Raw genomic sequence first — 21020 nt, forward strand, 5'->3', positions numbered from 1 at the left:
ATGGACGGAGGAGCCTGGTAGACTACAGTCCATGGGGTCGCTAAGAGTTGGACACGACTGAGCGACTTCACTTTCACTTTCCCTTTCATGCACTGGAGAAGGAAATGGCAACCCACTCCAGTATTCTTGCCTGGAGAATCCCAGGGATGGCGGAGCCTGGTGGGCTGCTGTCTATGGGGTCGCACAGAGTCGGACACGACTGAAGCGACTTAGCAGCAGCAGTAGCAGCAGCAGAATGACAATTGGGTTGGCTGAAAAGTTCATTTGGGTTTTTCCATAAGATGCTATAGAAAAACCTACATATAGTTTCTGGCCAAACCAATAAAAAATGAAAATAGAAACTAACAAATATTGACAAGGATATATAGAAATTAGAACCTTGTATTTGGCTGATGGGAATGTAAAATGGTATAGACCCTGTGGAAAACAGTACGGTGATTCCTCAAAAAATTAAACATAAAATTACTACATGCTCCAGCAAACCACTTCTGGCTACCTATTCAAAAGAAATGAAAGTAGGACTGTGAAGAGATATTTGTACATCCATAGCGGCATGGTAGGAGAAGGCAATGGCATCCCACTCCAGTACTCTTGCCTGGAAAATCCCATGGATAGAGGAGCCTTGGGGGCTGCAGTCCATGGGGTCGCTAAGAGTCGGACACGACTGAGTGACTTCACTTTCACTTTTCACTTGCATGCATTGGAGAAGGAAATGGCAATCCACTCCAGCGTTCTTGCCTGGAGAATCCCTGGGACAGGGGAGCCTGTGGGCTTCCGTCTATGGGGTCACACAGAGTCGGACACAACTGAAGCAACTTAGCAGCAGCAGCGGCATGGTTCACAATAGTCAAAAGGCACAACAACCCAAGTGTCTGCTGATGGGTGAAGGGGTAAACAAAATATAGTATATACATACAATGGAATATTATTCAGCCTTAAAAAGCAAGGAAGTTCTAATGCATGTCACAATAGGGGTGAAACTTTTAGACAGGCAAAGTAAAATAAGCCAGTCACAAAAAGACAGATGTTGTATAATCTTTCTTATACGTGGTACCTAGAGTCATCAAATTTTGAGAGAAAATAGAATAGTGGTTGATTGTAGCTGGGGGGTGTGGGGAATGGGAAGTTAGTGTTTAATGGGTAGAGATTTTCAGTTGGGGAAGATGAAAAAGCACTGGAGATGGATGATAACAATGGTCGCACAGTAACATGAATGTCCTTAATGCTATAGAACTGCATGCTTTAAAATGGTTAAAATGGTAAACTTTATGTTATGTATATTTTCACACACACACCATACACACAAGTCCCTAGCAGACAGATATTGTGGTTTGAAAAGGACTGACCTAGAGAGTCCCTGGCTAGGTGAGGAGTATGAGTGTATTTCTGAGCTGGTAAATGTTATATTTTCATCCACAAGGATAATTGAAAGCCAAGTCAGCCAGAGGTCTCCCAGACCATTCAAGATAAGAACACATTTGACTTGGCAGAAGCTGCCCTTGGTAGGGGCCCAGCTTGGTTCCTGCTGCCTTCATTCCTCAGGCCTGCTCTGCAGTCCTGTCTCATGCTGAGCATCAGGCCTGGAGGGTGGGGGGAGTCAGTTTCCACAAATAGTGAGAGACTGTGCAATGAGTTTTTACTCTCCTGCACTCTATGCACATGGATAAAACCAGTTCAGTAGAATCTAAAAACGTGGGAGACTATGGAGAAAGCAGAGGGGGTGGGACTTCTCTCCATGTCTACCCCCGCCATCCTCCCTTCTGGGGTGGCCCGAAACCAAAACGCCATTCTATAACCCAGAATCCAAACTGCAAAGCACCTTGGGAAGGGAGGCAGAGAAGCAGGACCCAAGAAATACAATAATTAAATAATACAATGAAGGCTGAAATTTCCAAGTTGATTCTTGGGTATCATTTATAAAAGTTAACAGGGCATATTTAATTTAGAAATTGGCTCACGTCCTTCTCCTTACAGCTGAAACCTCATAAATGAAATATACTGGACCATTGCCCAGTGCGGAAATAAATGTTATGAATAATGTTTCTATCTCAATCATTGTCAGTGCTTTAATATTCCTAATTACTTTAAAAAGCTAGATATTCAATATGGCAAAACTTTTTTTCTTTTTATCTCCACTTGTGAGATTAGTGCAATTTAATAAGAGTTACTCTGTCGTCTTTATTCAGTGTAAACTGACATTTCATCCTTTTACTCTTCATTATTATATAGGATGGAAGTTTATGACCAAGCATACAGCCACTCCATTTGCCCATATTGGTTCATCTAACATCTTGGAATTATCCATGATGGCTGACGTGTCTAACTATCAGAAAAATCAGCATCACCTTATTTCCTTTATGGAGCAGAAAGAAATTCATCCAGGCCTTCAAGAAATTAGGCTATGCAGTTATAAGTCTGTAAAATGATGAAAAGTCCCCCCTCCCCCATCCTACTACTGGATTCGTCTCTTTCATGTCTATCAAAGTCATAAATCCCTTGGCAACCACAGAGGGCAGGGGCAGGCAGATGATGGATCTTTATAATCCTCCCTGCCACTTCCAGGAACTTATCCTAAAAAGAAATTGGAACACGTGGGCAAAGATAACACGTGCAGGAAGAATCCTTGCAGCATTTTTACACAGGACCACAGCCCCTTATCAATAAGTCCACAACCCCCAAACCTCTAAAGAATCCAAAGGAATTTTTTTTTTAATTTTCCAAAATTCATTTAGAGGCAAAATCTTTGTGGAAGCCATTTTGGTTATACATCATCTATATGTCCCTCGATGTCATCGGTCATATGTCACTTCAGAAATATTACTATGTTTCATTCCAAGGTGTTGCCCAAACTCCACTGGAGGCATATGTCATATATGATCTGGTCACCATAAACTTTCCTGAACTCTGAAAAAATCTAAATTTTGAAAGCAACAGGGAACAAAGATCTTGGATAAAAGATAATGAGTCTAACATACTGAAAAATCAGAACAGCCTAAATGTCCGTCACCAAGAGACTGGTTACTTTTAGTAATCCATAGAATGAAATTCCATAAGGCCATTAAAAAATTTTAAGGGAGATTCATGTTTATTGATAAGGAAATGAGTATATAAGTTGAATTTAAAAGGCAAGTAACAGAATAGCACATTTGATCTAATAAAAGTGTATCCTCATCTAGCTCTAAGAGCGAATATGCAGACAAAGAACAGGGAAGGCAACCACTCAAATGCCAGAAGTGGTTATCACTGGGTGTATGGATTCAACTTTTTGTCTATACTTTCAGTGCCATTTGAATTTCCTTTTAAACATGAACAGGTACCAGGTAGCACTAGTGGTAAAGAACCCACCTGCCAATGCAAAGACATAAGAGATGTAGGTTTGATCCCTAGGTTGGGAAGATCCTCTGGAGGAGGGTATGGCAACCCATTCCAATATTCTTGCCTGGAGAATCCCATAGATAGAGGAGCCTACTGGGCTACAGTCCATAGGGTCGCAAAGAGCCGGACACAACTGAAGTGAACTCAGCACACAGCATGCAGATATGTTTTTAGAATCAGAAAAAGACACCAACAAGAATGCCTTTGACTAAATAAAAAATCCAAGCTTCCCTGCAAGTATGTCACATGTATAGACATGCAAATGAGAGACTCCTTTCAGAAATCTCCAGATATACATGCTGCGCTGACGGAGACACCCATCCCCATTGACATGGGCCCCATGAAGTCCCTAAGGCGCCACAGAGGACACACAGGCAGACAGGTGTCCAAAGGCACAACAGCAAAGAGGGTCAGCTTGCTTGGAGTAAACAAATTCACAATTTGTGTCCCATGGCTGATTCATCTACTTCCACAACAATATCTCAGGGCCACATCTTTCAAGCAGATCCTTCCTTCCCCTGTGAGCAACTAGGTTTTCTCATCAAGGACCTATTTCAACCTCAGGCTGCATTAACAGAGGCTGAGCATCCGGAAGGAAGAAGAGCATAATAATTACACGTCCAGGCTTAGGTTTTTACTTGATCAGCAGTCCTAGTTTCATCATTTACTAGTTGTGTGTCCTTTGAAAGTTCTTTAACCTCTGTGTTCCAACTTTCTCATCTGTAAAATGGGGCTAATGATAATTTTCATATCATAGGGTTGTTGCAAAGAGTAAATGAGAAGATGAATAAAGTACCTAGTGCATAGTAAAATTCAATAAAGAGTACCTATATCTATTATTATTTTTCCATATGAGCTTGCATCTGAGGTCAGATCTAGGAACAACAGTCAAGAAGAATAAAGGTCATAGCCAATGAATAAAGGCCACAGCCAATGGAGAAAAACTAGATAGAGAAGGAAGTTTAGACAATGTCATATAAGAAACAAAGAAGCTTTCAAAATAAAAACTGAGGGAAAGGAGGTGATTGCTGTCTTCTAATACCTGAAGCCCTGACCTGTGGAAGGAGACTCTGATATCATCCATGCAGTTTCAATGACTACTATCAGTTGCTCTAAGATGACTATCTGCCCACACACAGTTTGCTGTCCACTGAGCTCCTTGGGAGAAAGTACAGATATGGTAAGGATGGTCATGGAGATCCAACACCCAGCCCTGGCCTTTATCATGGGTGAGAACCAACTTGTAGAAGCTAGAGACAGATTTCAACTTAATAGAGGGAAAACTTCTCAGTAGTCAGAATGTGCTTCTATAGGAAGCAGTGAGCTCCTTGTTAATAGAGGGATTCAAACAGTTGTTGGAAATCTCTTGGCAGGGCCTCTAAATGGTCAGTGCCCTGAATGATTTTGAGAATGGGAATCTATGAATTCCCTTCATTCAATGCTCCCATCTCTCAAAAGAGGGTTGGAATTCATCTTTTAAGACTTTCTGTGAGTTTAGGAGTACATGCTTTGAGTAGATGCAACGATGGTGGCTCTTGAACCGATGAGGGTGGATTTACTGAGGAAACAGGTTGTGAGTTGGTCAGCACCAAGTCTGATGACTGAATTGGGAGTGGCAGTTGGGCAGCTTGGTTTCACACTGTAAAGTAACAGGGCTACGTGCATGGTAAACACACTCCAGGCACAAGATTTACTCTAAACTGCCTAGTCCCATTGATCAAAGGCAGCTCTCCTTCCATTTCTTTCACTGGACTGGAAGGAAACCCTAAGTGACAGACTCTGTCTGAAAAAACCCTCCAGGCCCCACAGCCACCACAGTCGAGAAACAGTGAGCGTCGAACACACTTGTGCTGGAGGGTGATTTGTGTGCACGCAGGGCCCTGGAGACTTATGCTGTATTTCAACCTCCAACAGACCGCCCTTGACATTATAATTTGCCAACAGCAAGCAAACCTGTCCCAGAAGGGTTAACCGAGTCTGAGTTAGATAGTTCCTCATCAAAGATTCATTGTAGGCAAAGTTACACAAAACGGATCAAAGATAAGTGGGGAAAAAGCTCTCAAACATTCCAGCCAGCATGTTTCTGGTGCCCACAGAAAGACTGCTTGAGCACATTTCTTTACCTTGTGTGTCCCCCAGGTGCACTTTTCATCGCCTGGGGGAGTCCCTGTCCTGTTTCTCAGCACAACTTAGCTCAAAGCAGGGAAATGGGTGGAAGGAAGAAGATACTTCAGTCAATGGAGGTCCCAACATGTTAGAGAGACTCTCTGGAGCACCCCAAACTGACCCTGGGCTCCCCAAACCTAGAGAACCACCCCACCCAAACAAAACCACATCCAATAGTTTGCTTTGCCTGGTAAGTTCCCATAGACTGGACGGACAGGGAGACTCCAGTCAAGGCCTTTGGGAAAAAGGACCATAACAAGATGTCACTCCAGCAGAGAGTGGAAAATAGCAGGGGCACCGTATCGGGCCCATGTGGATCCAACATTCCTTCTTCAAGTTGTCATGACTATTGCAGAACAGGGAGGTGGCTCCCCAAGACGGGTCACTGATAGGGGTTAGACCCCTCCTGGATCAGCTTGGCTATGTTACCTACTCGAGTCACACAGAGAAAGACACCCTATCCCAGCTCAAAGCAGGAAAGAAACTGGGCTTCAATACTAATCAAGGACTCTTTGGTATCAAGTAAGACCATGACATTAGCCAACCATTGATCCCAAACAGTGCCACTGGAAAGAGGGCTATCTGTGAGTATGTAGGGGAAATGAGCCAAAGGGGAAGCATTTGCCTTCAGTTGGACTCTTGGCAGAGAATTCCCTGAGCAGCTGCCAGTGTACCCTGCACACTCAGCCACCAGTCCCACAGTAGAGATGTGCCTGTGCTGCTGTGGGTCACTCGGTCAATCCAAGAGCATCTGTCTCACTCGTGCTCACTAGAGAGCCTCCCCCAGGGAGTGTGAACAGTCTGCCCAGAGAGATGTAAGAACACAGTAACCGCCCCCTACAAGCATGCCATTCTTCTACCTTTGGGGACACACAGGCATCCCAGGGCCCACCGGTCTCACAAATCAGTCCCTGGAGTTGCTGTGAGCACCCACTGAGCCTTTGGATCAGCCACGTTGAAGACCAAACCTTGACTACTGTGACCTCCTGGGTCGACACCCATGGGTGGCATCTCAACTTCACTTTAAGCCTCAAAGACCTTACTCAGAGGTGTTTCATCCATCAAAAATCAGAGTCGCTGTGAGCACCCACTGAGCCTTTGGATCAGCCAAAGATGATCCATAGATGACTGCACAGTTCCCCATACATGCAACATGCGATGCCCCTCCAGGCCTCCACCAGCCATGACCCCCATACCCCTAGAGCCCTCCATCCCAAGTACCATCATGTAGGTATGCTTCCTCCCCGATGTCCACATTTGCCTAGGCACGCCAAGCCCAGAACAAAGAATTCAGCATCCAACCATGGCACAGCCCCTCCCCAGCCAGAGTTGTGGCTCCGCCCAAACCCCAAAGACCCCAGACTCACCGCTGGAGCAGTCAGGCCCTCCCCAGCCGGGCTCACAGTGGCAGGTGTCCGGGGAAACGCAGCGGCCGTGCACACACTCCTCTGTACACAAGGCTGTAGGAGGTCAGAAGAGAGGGAGGAAGACAGGAACAGAGTGTGAAAACCAACCATCTGGTCAAGGAGCACCATCCACTTTGTAAAGATGCCCTGGGGCCCATGGAGGCTCAGAATGCATCACTGGCTTCAGGGAAAAGCAAGCTATTCCTGACCCAAGTTATTTAATTAACTCTGAAAAGGATTCAACAGGCTGTGCTTCATCTCAGCCTTGTTTCCCAAAATGAAACCCAAGCCTGAGAAATGGCAGCCTTGGTGACTTTTCAAGAGTTATTTCCTCCAAAAAAAGGAAACACTCATTTTTGGCTATCATACTAGATGATGTCTTTTTTTAAAAAAAAACAGCTGATAGGGATGGCAAGAGTACAGGAATCTGGACAGTTCGTGCACATGGGCTCTGATCTCATAGAATATACATTTGAATAAAGGAAGACAGAACAAGTTTTAAAAACGAATACTTCCTCCAAGGTTTAACACTAGGAGACCCTCCACAAAGCCCAGTCCCTACATCCCCACCCCTGTTCTCTTTCCTCATTAGCTCAGAAAATGACCCATCTTTTGGTTTCCCCAATTTCTTTCAGGAAAAGGCCCCCACATTTATCAGGTTGCCTGAAAAGAATCTGTTCCCCTCACGTTTTCCCCACCTTTCTGTCCTCCTCCCCAAATGGCCCTATTTTGGGGCGCTCAAATGTCAGCAAATCTGCAAAGTACACAAATGCTGAGGAAAAAGCAACAGCTAATTATAAGAAAGTAATTAAGAGAGACAGCCACGATGATGATAATTGTAATTAGAAAGTGCCTGGCAATTTCTTATCACGCAGTCAAATGCTACAGCCTCCTGAGTTGGGAGGCAATAGCAGCATAGTTTCCATCAACTACCTCAGTGCTGAGAAGGCTTATTGGCAGCAATTTGAGGAAGGCAGAGTATTTGTCTCTCCCTTTGACATCTACATTTTCTCAAGGTCATCCACTGCTCCTGAGAGATCTGCCCCACCATCTAATCCATCAGTGAGGGATTACAGAAACCTCCTTGGCCACCCCAACCCCCAATTTTGTAAGCCTGGGAAATCAGCGGCTACCATCAACACTATCAGTTTTTCAGAAGGGATCTAGATGAAGCTTTTTTTCCGACAAGCGACTAGACACCTTCTCTCTGCTTGGAACTGGCCTAGACCGGGGAAGCAGGTGGCCCCCAATGGTGAGTTCGGAGGAGCTGCCACTGACTTCCAAACACCCACCCTGCTTCCACGTCCACTGCTTGGCTGAATGCCCAGCGAGAAAGTGCTGTCAGGTTAGACAACAAAGTTCATTTTATGGTGGGGGTGGGGTCCTCGGCATGTGTGCATGCTCAGTCATGTCTAACTCTTGACCCCATGGACTGTAGCCCACCAGGCTCTTCTGTTCATGGGGATTCTCCAGGCAAGCATACTGGAGTGGGTTGCCATGCCCTCCTCCAGGGGATCTTTCTAACCCGGGGATCAAACCCACCTCTCCTGCGCCTGATGCATTGACAGCAGATTCTTTACCTACTGGGCCACCGGGGAAGCCTGTGGGGTCCTCTGGCCCCTCCCAAATACAAACCTTGGCTCTGAAGATGTTGCTTTAGCTTTACCTAGGCCTCCTGGCAAGGCAGACCCCAAAGAACCATTTTAAATGCCCCACTGTTTCATAGTTTGCTGACAGCCCACCCTTTGCCAGCCTGGGATGTGGTGTGTCTGGGGGGAGCCCTGGCCCTTGAGTCCTTCTCATCGGTACAGATGGCTTTCAGGCAGAGTTCTGGTTGTGCTCAAGACTTCGAGGGCCCCTCACTTCACAGATCCTGGGCAGTGGCTGGGGCCTGCTAGCTAACCCACTTCTTACTGGGGAACCAGGCTGAACCCTGACCCCAGTGACCAGTTCCACTTAGAGCCACAGTGAGCTGCTCACTCAGTAGCTAACAAGACCCCAGTCAGTCATCCCTGCTGCCTGGCTTCCCCTGCTCCCACCACACTTTCTAAACAAGCTCAGATGGGTCAATATCCCCAGCGTACACCAGACACGAGGCATCCATCCCCTGGTTCCCCATCCCAGCCCTGTCCTCAGATGCTCCCTCTTCCCTCCATCCTACCCCCTTAGGCTGAGGCCCCACTTTTTTCCATTGCTGGACCCCTCACCTCCTCCCATCAGCTTGTCAGGTGAGCCCGGATACCTCCAGTCACCTTCTGACTGCAGACAGCAGCGCCTTGATCCCTGCGCAGGGGTTCTGCTGCGGATGGTGAGGGCAGGCAGTGGACTGGGGAACTTGTCCCAAGTTAGGTCTGAAAGGCACCTCACAGAAAATCCATCCAACTGCTTCATTTTATCCATGGAGGAACTGAGGCCTGGGTGTCTGGTATCCCATGAACTGTGTGATCTCTGGTCAGGGAGGAAGGAGCTGGAGGAGGAGGCTTCCAGAGACAGAGGCCTCTGAAGGCTGAGGGAGCCGAGAGGCAACCACGATCATGTGGCCTTCATGCTGCATCCAGGCTGGATGTCCTCTCCCTCCCAGAAGGTTCAAGCCAGAGAAGCTGTGTCAATATGCCAAGTCCCCTGCGGGCTGATCAGGGGCTTGGAGCAGCTCAAGGGAGAAAGGACAGAGACTAGCCAGTGCCCTGCCAACCCTCTCTGGTCCTCTGACCCTAGAGACCTAAGCCCTGGCCTTTGTCCTACACCCTCTCCTACCTGCAAGGGAGGCACCTTCGGGGGCTCTGAGCAAGCTCTTCCCATTCTCTTCCCATGGCCTCTCCCAGGGACCCCTAGGACAGTGTGCTGAGCACCTCCCCCAGCTCAGCCCCGGATCCAGCACCCAGGACTCTACAAGCGGAGTCCCTGGGCCTGATTCCAGGGATGCGGTTGCTGTCCCCACAGTCCATCCAGACCTCATTGTCCCCCTCTCCTCCTTATCACCCTGGTATTCTGTCTTGGCTATCTGCTTGTCAAAACCTCAGTTCATTCATATTTCATTGGAGTTGTTTAGACAGTGTTTGAAGCATGAAATATTGATAGCAAATTTCTGAGGTTCAGATAGCCATATATGGCAACTGGGCCACTATATGTGTATCTGGTGGGGAGGGGACAGGACAGGGGTGCCGCAAGGAGAGTCTCCTGAGGGAGAACAGAGGCAAGACCCATGACGCCACCTGAGGCAGAGGCAGCCAGCTCCTACCCCAGATTCTACTGGAACCCCAGGTGGGCAGTCCCTCCACATAGGGCCGGGGTTTACACAGCAGCCACCCCAAGAGTATACAGGTCCCCTGAGTTCTCTCTGATCCGAATCCTTCATGCCAGCCGGCCCCCCAGGAGAGGCTGAGTCTCGGTTCCCTCATCCCCACCTCCTCCTTCTCAGGCTCCTGTAACTTGAGACGGGGGCATTCTGTCAAACTCTCCTTCTCTCTGCTGCACACCCGGGTGCTGTCATGGGCAACCTGAGGCTGGCCCTGCCGAGGGCCCCACGGGGAAATCTGAACCTCTGCCCTCTCAGTGTCGTCCACCCTCACCGCCACCCCATCATCCCACCTCAGTCCCGCCTCTAACCTCCTAGGTGTTAGAGGTGCATTTAGTGAGGAGCACACGGCACAGCGGCTGAGAGCACAGATGGCGCCCAGGGGGCCGGGGCTGGACCCGGCCGTGCCACTCATCAGCTCTGGGCTTCAGGCGGGTTACCGCCCCCCTCTGTGTCGGTCCCCATCTGTTCAGTGGGGGAGAGGGACAGGCTGGGCCTCAGGCTGCGTGCAAGGATTCAGTGAGCTGACAAAGTACCCAGAGCAGACCCTGGGGTCCAGTCAGTGCTGAGTGAGTCCTGTATTGTTATTTGTAGGGTGTCCTCAGCCCCAAGGCAGGGTCCTGGCCCTGCCTGAGCTTCTTTAATCCTCCACCCCCCAGGCCGTCTCTCTTGTTCTCACCTTTCACTGAGGTCATAAACACAGGGGGTGAGCTCTAAGGGACATGGGGGCAGAGTACTGGAGGGCAGCCCCATCCCCACCCCCTTGTGGAGAGGCCAGGATGGAAGAGAATATGACGACCCGTATTTAAACTCCCTATCTGCTATTTACAGTTACAATTACATGACAATAAGCAAATAGTTTAACCTTCTGTGCATCAGCTTCTTCATCTGTAAAATGGAGACAATAATAGTATCTACGTCATGGGCTACTGCAAAGATTTAATGCAGTAATACATAATGAGTGTTTAGACCAGTGCCTGGCCCCCAGCGAGTACCCAATAAACAGGACCTGCTATTACTAATTCTCTCTCTGTCTCTCACACACACACTGTGGGGTCTGCATTCCATGTCTAAGATAGCTGATGGCGCTAACCACTTAGTGCCAATTCCTGTGTGCTACCGGTTTCTGAGCACCCTCTATGTGCCAGGCTTCCACACATGCTTCCTCAACATCTGTCACAGGCCATCCACACAGACCTTGAGAGAGTTACCTCTGTCAGTACCTGCCTCTCCTTTGCAGATCTTCAGCCCCTGGGGGACAGAGGCCGCTTTCAATTGGGCTCTTTAAAGCTCTCATGATGCCTGGTACACAAGTGGTACTCAATGTTTGTGGGTCCCAAGGAGAGAGCACCAAAGCAAGCTTGGAGGGGGCATGGTTGTCTTTGGTTTCAGAGGTCAGTCACAGGGAAGTCGCCACATCTCTAGACCCTGCCTCTTGGCTTAGGCTACTTCTGGACCTGTGGGAACAGGGTGCTGGGTGGTCTTGAGGGATGGTGGGGGCTGTAGAACACGCCCAGCTGTAGATGTGAGGGGACCTGGGTTTGTGTCTACCAGCATTCATCTCAGTGATATCAAGCAACTCACTTTCCTCTCTGGGCCTGTAACTTCCCCTGGAATTCAGATTAGACCAGAGGAGGTCTGAAGTCCCATTCGGCCGAGAGTCACCAGAAGCTGTCCTCTGCCCACGTCCTCCAGGAAAGTCTTGGACCACTGCCCGTGCTCTAGTCCTGCTCCCTGATCCCCAAGCCCCATCCTCTTCCTATGCTCTTGTTGTTTTAGTCACTAAGTTGTGTCTGACTCTTTAGTGACCTCATGCACTGTAGCTCAGCAGGTTCCTCTGTCCATGGGATTTCCCAGGCAAGAATGCTGGAGTGGGTTGCCATTTCCTTCTCCAGAGGATCTTCCTGACCCAGGGATCGAACCCGAGTCTCCTGCATCAGCAGGCAGGTTCTTTACCATTGAGCCACCAGGGAAGCCCTTCCTATGGTCTAATAAACCTCTACTTTCAATCTCACAGGGACCCCTGGTATCTGTCCTCCTTCCCTTTGAAAAAGGCACTGGATGAAGAGCCAGGAGAACCAAGTGTGAGTTCAGGCTCTGAGCCACCTGACACATCAGCCTGGGCAGGTGGCTTCCCCTTCTCTCGTCTATAAATTAAGAGCATTAAAGCACATCACCCTTGAAGGCTCCTTCTACTGCTGATACTCCCTTGATGCTCTGACATCACCATGTCACAGGAGCTGAAAACTTGAAATGCTTCCCCTCGGCTCCCCAGCCCCAGTCACCTGGGTCAGCAAGGCCAGGCACAGCCTCCATCACTCAACTCCACCAAGAAGCTCAGAGGGCTACAGCCAGCCCAGTCTGCATAGCTATGGAAGGTGAAATGTTTTCCCACCAGAACCTCCCTACCCACACAAGATTCCTCCTGACTGGCCCTGCCATTTCCTCAATTAGTTTGGGTTGATCTGGTCTCGCCAATAGAGTGTGAGCTTCTTGAGGTTAAATCCAAAGTCATAAACATCCCTGGAACTTACCATGCCTCACAGTTACTCCATGAGTGGCTGTTGGTGACCCTGTGCGTTGCAAGGGAACTTGACAAGACTGGGGAGAAGGACCAGGATGCAGAGAGTGTGGAACCGTGACCTGTGAGGATCATGTGAAGGTTGGAACTTGTTGATGGTGGGCAAGTGTAGCCTGGAGAAGCAAGTAATGAGTGGGAGGCAGGTCGAAGTCAGCTGACAGGCTGTCAAAGAGAAGTGGGAGCCACTCGGTCCCAGACAAAATAGGAACTCAGGGGCACACAAGACAAAGGGACAGATTTCAACCAAACTCAAGGCAAGATTTTCTATTACTTGGATGGTTCAGCAATTCAGAGGCCTCTTTCTACAGGTAGGAAGCAACCCATCCCTGGGAACATTTCAGTAGAGTATAGAAGACCTACAGAAGCTGGAGGCAGGGGTCGGATTCTCAAGCCACATGTTGCTGCCATCTATTTCTATAAGTGATGTTTTGTTGGTGCACAGCTGGGCCCATTCATTGACACATTGTCCAAGGCTGCTTTTGAACTACAGAGACAGAGCTGAGTCCTCGCCACAGAGACTGATGGTGAGCAAAGCCTAAACTATTTGCTATCTGATTCCTTAACAGGGGACGGAACCCTCCTGCTCTAGATTTCCCAAGTTGGTAGGAAATTGGATGTTGGGACTTTTAAGGTCCCTTTCCCCATTCTATACTTCTATCATTCACTCATTCCCTAGTATGACCAGATGGTAAAACAAAGCCCAAAATGTGCTTAGGAAAACACCCAGTAATGCCCAGTCTCCTTTCTCAAGTGGTCCTCTGGGTCCACCTGAAGGTGCAAGAGGCTGGGAAGCATAACCTTCAGCAGCCACAAAGGTTCACTTGACCCTTTATTTCTGTCCTCTCTTTTCCTTCCAGAGGGACAAGGAATACGGACAACATAACAACCACTCATGCTGCAATTGCTTAGGTGGATACTAGAGGCTATGGTAAGTGAAAGAGGCCAAATATAAGTCCTCCTTCTTTGCTGGACACTGACTATCCACTGTTCCACTTCATCCTTGAGGCAGGTATTGGGTCGGCCAAAAAGTTTGTTTGGGACCCAAATGAACTTTTTGGCCAACCCAACAGTTTCCATTATCCCTTCTCAAGCCTTTATAAATAGTTTTATTAAACCCTCCTCAGTTAACATACCATCTGTTTCTCACCAGGAGCTAGCTGATCCAGTTGCCAAGACAAGGTTTAAACTCACATCCATGTGATGCTAAAAGGTCTGCCCTTAACCTCATGCTCCACCACCACCTGGACCACAGGCTGAGATAAGTTAGTACCAGCGCCAAATCTGTCACCAACTTAGCAAGTCCCCTCCCTCCCTCTGGGTCTCAGTTTCTCATCTATGAAATGAAGGAGCTGAATGACATGATTCAAATGTTCCTTCCAGCTCTGGGAGTCTAGGGTTTGAATTTTTGGCTCACTGATTCAAGCCAAGCTTGAGAAGAATCCATTCCACAAATGTAGATGCTGAGCTCGGCATGGGAACAAGTGTGCTCCGAGGTACAGAGGCAAGGCCAGAGCATCAGTCCTGGGCCGGGCTGGTATAAAGCAGCCAGCATGGGGATCTTGGCATTGAGCCAAAAGGTCTAGGTCAGACTTGGGGTCTCCTCTGCAAATGAACCCCTGAGTCAACACTGGCCCTTCCCTGGCCAAGGCTGTCTCTCGCTTGTGATGAGCCCTCTGAATCAATCCCCCGATCCTATTACCATTCCATGCAAGTCCCTGAGGTGGTCATGGTAATATATTTTGCCTGGTGGTTTGCAAAGGGTCTTACTAGCTAATGGAACTATAAAATTTACTTACATGAAAAGGTCAAGATAAATAAAGAAAACTTCCATGCTCCCTGGCCAGCTTGCCTGATGCTCAGCTAGGACAAAAGAAGGCTTGGGAGCCAAGGAAAGGAGGTTGTAGCCTCCCAGAATTCTATAGCACACGGCTTCCAGAGTTTTCCACTAACCCCATTTTCCCCAGTGTTTCAAGGCACATTGATCAGCCCTCCATCAGCATTCTTGGCTGGAGCCTCAGATCAGGCTGTCATTTGATTCGGCTTGGAGGTAAAATGACCTACATCCAAACGGGCCTAGGTGCCAGTTCCAAAGCGACACACGTAGCATGCGTGATCCTGCCATGGCCAAGGTCACACAGCATGTGAGGGTGGTGGGGGTGGGTACTTGTGTGTCTGTGTCAGGGAATCACCAAAAGAAGTTCGAAAACAATTCATCAGATGTGTATCATTCATTCCTCTCCAATTACCAGCCTGGCACCCCTTCCACGGCCAGAAAGAGCCACAACAGCTGGTAGACACATCTAGAGTTGGCTTTTAATTGCTGCGGTCACATGTGGCTCCGAGACATGAATACTCAATCTTTTAAAAAAAGAAGTATTTCACCTGCAGGGCTGATAGGATAGAAGGACATGAGGGTCCAAACGCTCTCCTGGTCTGCAGCCTCCAGGTCCTCTTTCTTCCCAGTGAGGGGGGGTTGGTCCTAGGGAGGCTCACACAGGACTCTGGGGTGGGTAACCAGGGGCTTGTCACCCCTACTCAACCAGACACATTGGCCCAGAGCCAGTCATCTTAATTCAGTGGTGCCCTAGCTGAGCTTTATTCTTTGGCATCTAGCGTCGTCTAAGAGCCCAGGTCCCTGTTCTGCCACGTATTAGCTCTGCGTTCTTGAGCCACTTATTTCGTCCTCAGTTTCCTCATCTATAAAATGGTTGTGAACTTAGACTTAATTCATGCAAAGTGCCTAGAACCAAAGGTTGGTTGTAATGCTGTTGGTTGTTTTTGTTTTTAATGCTATTGTTACTAAGATTCCCCTTCCTAGGACCGGCCAGGGCAGCTGGGATGCATGGCCCCAGAATATCCTGAGGCTCATTTATGGCTCAAAAGGTGAAAGAGTGGCCTGGTTTCTCATTTACCCAGGCAGGGAGGGGAGCAGCCGAGCACTGGGAATACTGCAGAGACAGAGGGTAGGAAGGGAGGAGACACAGTCCAGGTTCTACTCACTGGTGAATTATAATTTACCCATGGGAGCACCATCCATACCCCTTTCCTCTTCCATTTCTCAGGAAAGAGGAGCATGGAAACATAAGGAGGCCCCAGGCTGCCAGGCTCTTTCTCTCAAGGCAGGCTGGTGGTTGTAATTTTGGGCGGAAATGTGAACTTGGGGGTGGTACCTGCAGCCTGGGGATCCTACCTGCTCCCTTGCACCCTTTGCTTATTCTTGCAAATACCCACCCTCACCTGTCTTCACCTGCTGTATCCTGGGCTTCCCTGGCAGGGCTTATGCAGAGGAGTCCAAAATGAGGAACTAGCCAGGTCTTCCCTGCCCTTGGTACTCCCAGGCAGTCAATATTCCTCCCAGTTTGCTCTTGATCCCTCCCCACAAAGAGCCCCTCTGGCCCTTAGGAGCCTGGGGCGTCCCCTCAGAGAGCTGTACACAGAGGAACAAGGGCTGAACTCTGATTCCCACAGGCCAGGATCATGAGGCAATGAGAGAATGGACTCGGAAGCCAGGCTGTCTGGATTAAGTTCTGATTCTGCTACTTCCTAGTTGTGTGACCCCAAGCAAGTTCCTTCACTTCTTCTGGCCTCAGTTTTCTCATCTTCAAAATGGGAACAGTGGGCACTTCCTGAGTGGTCCAGTGGTTAAGACTCTGTGCTTCAACTTCAGGGGGCACAGTTTCAATTCCTGGTCAGGAAACTAAGATCCCACATGTTGCAAGGCCAATAAATAAATGAATAAATAAATAAAACCTGCTCAATCACTGTCCTATGGTTGTTAGGGGCATTAACAAAGGGAAAAAACACTCTCAAAAAATTTAAAATAAAAATAAAAAATAAAATTGCGACAATGATCCTCTCCCACAGAAGTTGGTTGCAAAGTTAAATCATCAATATACATAAACTGCTTAGAACAGTGCCTGTCACATAAGAACCATGCTATTATTTCTTTTGAGATCATCTATTACATTCCCCTGCCTCTGAGAACTCACTCAACCAGAAAGCATTTATTAAGCACCTGCTACATGCCAGACACTCTGCTACATGCTAGAAATACCAGAAGCAAGCAGCTGCAGTCCCTGTTTTCTCAACGTGAGAGTGGGAAAGGGAGACAGTGAATGAGTGAGTGAGCGAGGACACTAAAATGTCCCTGAAACCACGGCAGTTCAGGGTGGGCCTCTGCAGTTCATCCTATGTGCCAGCAATTAGCCCGGTACCCAGCAAGTATCCCATAAATATACATTGAAATGACTGAGTATATGAATCTGTAAAACATCTCTCCCCTCTCCCAGCGCTCTGCCCGTCTCTAATGTGGGCCAGGCTGGTTAGGGTTGAAGATGTAACTCAGCTAAGAGGCCAGGACAATGCCAGGTCCCAGGTCTCCCCATGGTGGGACAATGAAATGCCCTTTAGAACAACTCCAGGGACTCTCCAGCTTAGAGTCAAGTATAGTTCCAGCAAAGTTCAACAAGGATTTCAGTCAGGTTTGGGCCCTCACGTTCCAGCCAGGAGCCCTGGGGGCCACTTATCATCAAACGTCAGGATCAGATCAAAACTCCCCTGCGGTCTTGTCCTGTAGCTACACTAGTCACCTCAAGATATTAGCGTGCCTCTCAGGTCTTGTCTCAGCGTAGCTTAACCATTAATAATTGTTTATCAATTAAAATTGCTGGGTGGCTTGGATGGTAAAGAATCTGCCTGCAATGCAGGAGACCCGGGTTTAATCCCTGGGCTGGGAAGATCCCCTGGAGAAGGGCATGGCAACCCACTCCAGTATTCTTGCCTGGAGAATCCCATGGACAGAGGAGCTTGGTGGGCTACAGTCCATGGGATTACAAAGAGTCGGACACGACTGAGCAACTAACACTAAACTGCTAACTTGTCAGAATATTCCTATTGGGTTTGCAGGTAAAACAATATGCGTGGCCACTGGTCCACAGAAACACCAGCATCGCAGTCATTTCCCACGATCAGCCCTGCAGGCCCCAGATCTGCACGCGGACACTCCTGGGATCCTCAGCCTGCCTCACTTGGTAAAGGATTTTCCCAGCTGAGCTGTTCAAATCACCAATCCGGCATTCCTGCAAGGAGCAACAGCTTTTCAACTTGTTAATGATGTTGGAACATACGGCCTGAGTCAGCAACCCCCAGCACACGACCTAAGAAGATCTTTTCCTGGGTTTTTTTTTTTCCCACCGTTTGACAGATGCCAGGCTTTCTCCAGAAAGACACATTCCAACTGATTTATTCTTTTTCTTTGGGAAATTGATCCTCAATGGCTTCGAGGAAAGCAAAACATGAGGCTTGTTGAGCATGTTTTTAATGCTCTGATTTAAAAACTAGTCCCCTGGTTCTGCCTTGTGGCTTGCCCTCCCTGAAGGAGCTAGCTTCTTCTCCCAGCCACATGTGACAGAGTCCCACAGGAGGTGCTGGGGTGGGGGAGGTGAGAATATGTTCATTAGAGAGGCCATGGGCAGAGGGACATGGTTAAGCATGTGGGCTTCAGGTTGGACAGACCTGGGTTCACGTCCTGGTTCTTCCACTTGGCTAGCCGTATGGCCTTGAGTCAACTAGAATAACCTAACAACACCTTGGGTTCTCAAACTGTAAAACTGCTGCAATAGCATCTCCTAAATAAAGGGTTATTATGAGGGGCTAAATAAAACAATGCCTGTAAGGTGGTTGGCAGAGTCGGAGGCAGCCTACACATGACCCTCATACACTCAGAACTCAGAGAAGTCAGCAGGCACTCAGAACCACAGCACTTCAGAGCAGAAGGGGCCAAGTAATCAGAGTCCCCACTTCCACCACCTCAGCCAGTGCTTGGAGCCCCTCTCCTGCAACCCATGCCAACCCCCTACTGAGAGACTCCTAATAGCAGGAAATGCAGTCACTCTGCTCCAATGTCACTCAGTGACATCCACATCCTCAAGACAGAAAGGGTCTCTCCTACCTCCGGGCCTTTGCACATGCTGTCCCCCCTCCAGGAGACACTCTTCCCCTCCTCCTGCTGTCCACCTTAAACATGGCCAACTTCAGGAAACCATCCCTGGACACTTCAAAAGGCTAGGTGCTCCTGATACATGCTCTCCTAGCACTTGCCCTTCCTCATCAAAGTACAGGTCAAATGTTACTGTTCTGCTTGTTTCACTGTCTTCAACTCTGGACCAGGAGCCTCTGAAAGGAAGACGCTCGCTCCCTTTCTCTCTTGAAACCTTAGGGCCCAGCACAGACCTGGCACAGAGCAGAAGCTTCATAAGCATCTGTTAAATGTATGAATGAATCAATCAATGAAGCCCCTTCTGTTTGTGAACCACTCTAATTACTAGAAAGCTTTTTTGCTTCACTGAGCTGAAATCTGCCTCCTCAGAACTTGCCTGTATTGCTGCTGAGTCTGCCCCTTGCTGCTCCCCAGCCCATGTTTCATCCTGATTCCACATGACCAGCCTTCAGGGAGCTTTTCTCTATTGAGACTAAAGCTGATCAGATACAGTGACAGGAAGCCACAGCTTCTAAGGAGGGTGTGGCTGGGACCAAAGGTGCGTACATGTGGAGAAGCATCCTTCCTGCCTCCAAAGTTAACATTTTGTGCTGGATTCTGGGGCTAGGCTGTTGCCAGAAGCTGGTATGAGGAAACCCACGCCAGGGTTTACAAGTACTGTCGCTGCCATGTGCCCCAGTAGTTGGGCAGCCTGTGGTCCTGCTGGTTTTAAATCTCATTCCTAATGAGGAGCTAAATCAGGAGCTACTTAGCATCACTGATTTAGGGCTTTAATAAAAATAATGCAAAGTGGAAGGGAAAGGCAGCTGTGAAGGTCACTGTCAGCTGCTCCTCCCTTCTCACCACCACCATCCCTGTGAGGTTCTCTACCCAGCCGGGGACCTCTAAATTCCCTTGAAGCCCACAAACAGGAGTTGGTGATTTTATGAACTGCGTGCCTGCTCAGTCACTTCAGTCGTGTCCAGCTCTTTGTGAACCTATGGACTGTAGCCCGCCATGCTCCTCTGTCCATGGGATTCTCCAGGCAAGAATACTGAAGTGGAATGCCATGCCCTCCTCCTGATCTTCCTGACCAGGGATCGAACCCTCATCTCCTGTGGCTCCTGCACTGCAGGCAGATTCTTTACCACTGAGCCACCAGGGAAGCCCTTTTATGAATTAGTCCTTATCAAACCACTGTCCTTTTTAGCCTGGGCTGTATTTGTTTCCTGCTGAGTTAGATTTAGGAATATCCTAACTTCTTGTGAACTTAACACTTCTTCTCTTTGTCAAGGCCCTTTAACATCCCTGAGTCTAGAGGCCTGTGACCCTGCCCTGTGGTTTATTTTGCACCTGGACCACTCACACCCTCCACCTGAATAACTCAGGAAGGGGCGGGGGACAAGACAGACTTTTGGAGCCCTTACAGCCTGACATTCTATGATTGGGGAATCAGCAGTTTCTCCCTCAATAGAGTTTAGAGAAGTTCATTTCCACCTCCCTGATGAAACCCAACCATCCCTGGACCCAGGATCAAGACTGTTTCCTTCCATTTCAAATAACTCTATTTGAACATTGAGTACTTTAGTTCTTAAATAACCTTTTCATGTTAAAAAAACAAAAACAAAAACCACCATCACCTGTCTCATAGTTTCTAAGTGGCAAAGCCAAGATTCAAGCCCAGGGCTCTGCAAGCCCCAGGCTGATGGTCCTCCCCACTCCCCAGTATGGTCTGTTGAGCAGACCTAAACCTTCAGGGTGGGCAGCAAATGAGCTATGTGGGCACACAGGCTCGGTGAGCAGGGAAGGCTTCCCAGAGAGGGGTCCCAGGGTGTTGGGAGGGGCAGAGTGAATGAAGCACCTCTCTTGAACAGACAGAGGTTTCAAAGACAATCCTGACCAGTTCTCTCCTCTGACTCCAATGGTCAGGGTAGGGTCACTTGCCTCTCACTGTTTGGGGCAAAGAACAAGCCCAGCCCTGGTGACTTGGGGTGGGGAGCAGACATCCCACTCTGACACTCTTTGCCTTGCTCTGCAGGATGGCCCTGGCCCTCGCCCCCTCTTACCCCTCCCTCAGTTCAGTTCAGTTGCTCAGTCACATCCGACTCTTTGCGATCTCATGGACTGCAGCAGTCCAGGCCTCCTTGTCCATCACCAACTTCCAGAGTCTCCCCAAACTCATGTCCATTGAGTCGGTGATGCCATCCAACCATCTCATCC

At 48.5% G+C, this 21020-nt stretch overlaps 1 protein-coding gene across 1 annotated transcript in view; it reads right to left on the reverse strand.

The window, feature by feature from the left end:
• MEGF11 (multiple EGF like domains 11) overlaps nucleotides 1-21020 on the reverse strand; it is a 378265-nt gene that overhangs the window by 190728 nt on the left and 166517 nt on the right. Inside the window, exon 5 of the mRNA XM_081513847.1 lies at nucleotides 6909-7001. Within this exon, the coding sequence (XP_081369973.1) occupies nucleotides 6909-7001 (93 nt within the window). The remainder of the gene's footprint in view (nucleotides 1-6908; nucleotides 7002-21020) is intronic.

Source organism: Giraffa tippelskirchi, chromosome 7 (genome assembly GCF_054371585.1).
Source record: "Giraffa tippelskirchi isolate mGirTip1 chromosome 7, T2T-mGirTip1v1.2.pri, whole genome shotgun sequence".
NCBI lineage: Eukaryota > Metazoa > Chordata > Mammalia > Artiodactyla > Giraffidae > Giraffa > Giraffa tippelskirchi.